The 5,048-nt window shown below is 48.1% G+C and overlaps 1 protein-coding gene across 1 annotated transcript in view; it reads right to left on the reverse strand.

Moving 5' to 3' along the window:
• Nucleotides 1-1,731: 1,731 nt before the first annotated feature.
• LOC104625479 (ephrin type-A receptor 2-like) overlaps nt 1,732-5,048 on the reverse strand; it is a 3,759-nt gene continuing 442 nt past the window's right edge. Inside the window, exons 3-4 of the mRNA XM_010293115.1 lie at nt 2,753-2,912; nt 1,732-1,837 (exon numbers count right to left, since the gene is read on the reverse strand). Of these exons, the coding sequence (XP_010291417.1) occupies nt 1,732-1,837; nt 2,753-2,912 (266 nt within the window). The remainder of the gene's footprint in view (nt 1,838-2,752; nt 2,913-5,048) is intronic.

The following is a 5,048-nucleotide window of genomic DNA, read 5'->3' on the forward strand; positions in this document are numbered from 1 at the left end:
CCGGGACCGAGGGCAGAGGTGGGGCTGAGACCAGCAAACTTGTGACACGCGTGGGGCATCCACAGGCCCCAAAGCCCCGAAATACGGCAAAACCCACCCAAAGAGCAGCTTTCGCAGCAAGATGCTGGCCCTCACTAAACCACCCCCCTCCTTTTTTATGGTTTTGGTGGCGGAGGGGGAAACCAAACCTTTTTCCGGCTTTTTTCCACCCAGTTATTTGCAGGCACCGGGCAGCCGGCCCCGCTGCCGCCACGGCTCGGGGTTGGCTTCGGGGGAAAAAAAGCCAAATTCCTTGTGGGTTTTGCTCAGGAAAAGAGGCCCCAGATGGGAAATGCTCCTTGAGCTGCGTGCAACCCCTTAAACCCCCCACTAACCCCTTAAAATCCCCTTAAAAACACCCATAACCCCTTAAAAGTCCCTTAAAACCCCCTTAAAAACCCCCTTAACAATCCCAATAACTGCTTAAATTCGGGGGAAAAAAAGCCAAATTCCTTGTGGGTTTTGCTCAGGAAAAGAGGCCCCAGATGGGAAATGCTCCTTGAGCTGCGTGCAACCCCTTAAACCCCCCACTAACCCCTTAAAATCCCCTTAAAAACACCCATAACCCCTTAAAAGTCCCTTAAAACCCCCTTAAAAACCCCCTTAACAATCCCAATAACTGCTTAAAACCCCCCAAAACCCCTTAAAACTCCCTTAAAAACCCCCATAACCCCCTAAAACCCACTTTAAACCTCCTTAAAAACCCCCAAACTTTGAAATGCCTTAAAAACCTCCTTAAACCCCCTTATAAACCCCCTTTAAAAAAAACTTAAAAGGCCCTTAGAACCCCTCAAAACGCTTTAAACCCCCTTAAAAAATCCTAAAACCCCATTACAACCCCTCAAAATCTTTTAAACCCCCTTAAAAATCCTAAAACCCCCTTAACCCCCTCCTTAAAACCCCTTAAAACCTCTTTAAAACCCCTTAAACCCAGGGGCAAACCTGGTTTTAAGGTTGGTTTTAACCTGGTTTTAAGCCTGGCATCCCTCTTTGCCCCCCAAATTCCTGCTATCACCGCAAGCCAGGGGGAAACAACGATTTTATAGAAAAAAACCAACCAAGTATATTTTTATTTGAATCAAAACCCTACGAAAATCCCCCAAACCCCTGAAAATCCACGAAAAAAGGGAGGAGGGGGGGGGGGGAGAGGAAGAGGGGGGTTTGGTTTTTTTCTTTAAATTTTCCCCCTTTTTGCTCTCCCGTATCTGACGCTACCTTTGCTTCGTCGCAATAAATATACAAAAATAGAATAAATTAGGTTAAAAAATAAAAGGAAAAGGTAACACTGACAGATCAGCGTTAAAGGGGAAAAAAAACCAAAAACCAAACACCCAAAACCCGGCGGGAGAGGAATAAATAGGGAGGAAAAAAGCAAAAATGAGCCAGTTTTGGGGCTGGGCCCTTTTTTTTTTTCTTGAAATGTGGAAAAAAAAAGAGGAAAACCCCCCAAAACACCCCTTCCCCCAGCCCAAAACGAGCTTGAAATTTAATTTTTGTCTTTTTTTTTTTTTTCGGGGGGTGGGTGGATGGGGGTGACACCCGTTTCGTCCCCAACCCCGGGGATAATATTAATAATAATACTATTAAAAAAACCCTTAATAATAATAGAAATAATAAATAAACCCCTCGGGGAGGAAGAGGAGGGGGTCTTCATTTCTTTGCTTTCAAGTATTCTGGGGGCGCGGGGGGGTGCTAAATAGGGACCCCCCCGGAGCCGACCTGCTCCTGCAGCCCCAGCAGGCTGTAGGCGATGCGCTTCTGGTGCCCCGGCAAGCGCACCCCGATTTTCTTGATGTCGCTGGCGGAAAAGAACAGAAAAAAAAAAAAAAAAAGAGTTATTTGGAGTAGAAAAAGCCCAAAAAAGGGTCCAGGGGGGAGCAGGGGCAGCTCCAGCCCTCTGGTTTTGGGGGACCTGTGGCTGCCTGCCCCCCGCCGGGTCCCTCCCGGGGGCAGACAGACGGACGCGGCTCGTCCCGATCTCCCCGCGGCGGATCCCGGCCGGGAACGTCTAGTTTCCCCCATCCCTCGGGCCACCAACGCTGCCGGAGCGAGTTCCCTTCCCGGCGCGTCCCTGTCCCCATGGGGGCTGCGAGGGGACGGTGTGGGGACATGCCATAGGGGCAGCGTGGGGACACCATGGGGACACCAAGGGGAGATCTAGGGGACACAACGTGGGGACACCATGGGGAGATCAAGGGGATACCATGGAGACAGTATGGAGACACCAAGGAGATACCATGGGGACACCATGGGGGTGCAACTTGGGCCACCAAGGAGACACCATGGGGACACCACAGGGACACAGCATGGGGACACCATGGGGACAGTATGAGGACAGTATGGGGACACCAAGGAGGCAGCGTGAAGTCACCACAGGGGACACGGTGTGGAGACACCAAGGAGACACAGCCTGGGGACGCAACTTGGGGACATCAAGGAGACACCATGGGGATGCAAATTGGGGACACCAAGGAGACACCATGGGGACACAACTTGGGGACATCAAGGAGACACTATGGGGACACAACTTGGGGACACCATGGGGACGCAACTTGGGGACGCAACTTGGGGACACCAAGGAGACATCGTGGAGGCACAACTTGGGGACACCAAGGAGACACCATGGGGACACAACTTGGGGACACCACGGGGACACAACTTGGGGACACAATGGGGACACCCCAAGGGGACACCCCGTGGGGACGTGACTCACTCGCTGGTCATCTGCAGGACCTTCTCGATGGTGCTGTAGCCCGAGGCCATGAAGTGCTCGGTGTACTGGGGCATGCGGATGGACTCCAGCCACTCGGGGACCGAGCGGAAGGGGACGCCCTCCGAGCCGCTGCTGCTGGGCAGGCGGATGGAGACCCTGCGGGGCGCGGGGGGCGTGAGAAACCAGGCAAAAAACCCCCAACCCAACCAAACACCCATGCCGAAATGGAAAGGTGCAAAAAAACCCAAAAAACCCAAAAAACAACCCCCAAAAAAGGATGCAGAGGTGGAAGGATGCAAGAAAATAAATGCAAAAAACGGAAGGATGCAAAAAAAAAAAAAGATGGAGAAATGGGAAGATGCAAAAAAAGGATGGAGAAATGGGAAGATGCACAAAATGATGCAAAAATGGAAGGATGCACAAAGTGATGCAGAAATGGGAAGATGCAAAAAAGTAGTCTAGAAAGGAGAAGATGCTAAAAAAGGATGCAGAAGTAGAAGGGTGCAAGGAAAACAAAAAAAAAAAGCCAAAATGGAAGGATGCAAAAAAGGATGCAGAAATGGAAGGGTGCAAAAAGGTAGTGCAGAAATGGAAAGATGCAAAAAAACCTCAACGATGCAGAAATGGGGAGATGAAAAAAGTAATACAAAGATTGAAAGATGCAAAAAGTAACACAAAAATGGAAAGAGGCAAAAAAAAGGATGCAGAAATGGGAAGATGCAAAATGGAACACAAAGATCAAGAGATGCAAAAATGAAAGGATGCAAAAAACGATGCAAAAATGGAAGGGTGCAAAAAAAGGACGCAGAAGTGGAAGGGTGCAAGAAAATAAATGCAAAAATGGAAGGATGCAAAAAATGATGCAAAAAATGATGCGGAAATGGAAGGGTGCAAAAAGTAATGCAAAAATTGAAAAAGCAGCAAACAACCAACACACAAATGCGAAAGGAAACACCAAAATGTAAAGATGCACTAAACAACGCCGCAGCGCAAAGATGCAAAAGCCCAATGCAAATTGGAATGCAAATAGTGCAAAAAAAAAAGCGAGAGGCGATGCAGAAGCGCCCAGATGTAAAAAGGAATGCAGAAATGTGGAGATGCAGAGTAACGCAAAAAGTGGAAACGCAAAAAATAAGGCAAGAACGTAAAAAAGCAGGAAACAATGCGAAAATGCCAAAGGGAAAAGAAAAAGCTAAACTGCACCGATGCAAGGAAGCAGAAAAGAACGCAGGAAAAACTGCAAAAACAATTCAAGAACGCAAAGATACAGAAAAGAATGCAAGAATATAAAATGGCAAAACCGATGCCAAAAAATGCAAAGATGAAAAAATGAACGCAAGAACGCAGCGGCGCAAAAAGCGATGCAAGGATGCAAAGATGCCAGAAGCAGCACAGGAATGCAAACCTGCCAAAGCAATGCAAAACTGCAAATAGGCAAAAAAGAGAGCAGGAAGGCAACGACGCAAAAAGCAACGCAAGAATGTCAAGGTGCCAAAAGCAAAGCAAGATGGCAAAAGGTGCAGGAGCAACGCAAAATGGCAATGGTGCAAGAATGCGAAGGTGCAAAAAAGCAGTGCGAGAATGCAAAGGTGCAAAAAAGGCAACGCAAAAAGGCAAAGGTGCAAAAAGCAACGCAAAATGGCAATGGTGCAAGAATGCGAAGGTGCAAAAAAGCAGTGCGAGAATGCAAAGGTGCAAAAAAGGCAACGCAAAAAGGCAAAGGTGCAAAAAGCAACGCAAAATGGCAATGGTGCAAGAATGCGAAGGTGCAAAAAAGCAGTGCGAGAATGCAAAGGTGCAAAAAGCAATGCAAGAATGGCAACGGAGCCAAAAAGCAACGCAAAATGGCAATGGTGCAAGAATGCGAAGGTGCAAAAAAGCAGTGCGAGAATGCAAAGGTGCAAAAAAGGCAACGCAAAAAGGCAAAGGTGCAAAAAGATGCAAAAAAAGCAATGCAAAATGGCAAAAGGTGCAAGAAAAGCAATGCAAAATGGCAACGGTGCAAGAATGCGAAGGTGCAAAAAAGCAACGCAAGAATGCAAAGGTGCAAAAAAAGCAGTGCAAGAAGGCAGAGGTGCAAAAAAGGCAACGCAAAATGGCATCGGCGCAGGATTACAAAGGTGCAAAAAGCAACGCAAAAAATGCAGAGATGCAAAAAAGAGAGCGCAAAAAAAAAAGGGCAAAGGTGCAAAGGGCGATGCAAAAATGCAAAGGTGCACAGGAGCGTGCAAGAGCGCAACGCTGCAAATACCACCTTCCCCCCCCCGGCTCCTTTGCCCCCTCCCAGCTCGCGCCG

This window comes from Phaethon lepturus, unplaced genomic scaffold (genome assembly GCF_000687285.1).
Source record: "Phaethon lepturus isolate BGI_N335 unplaced genomic scaffold, ASM68728v1 scaffold22438, whole genome shotgun sequence".
Classification (NCBI taxonomy): Eukaryota; Metazoa; Chordata; class Aves; order Phaethontiformes; family Phaethontidae; genus Phaethon; species Phaethon lepturus.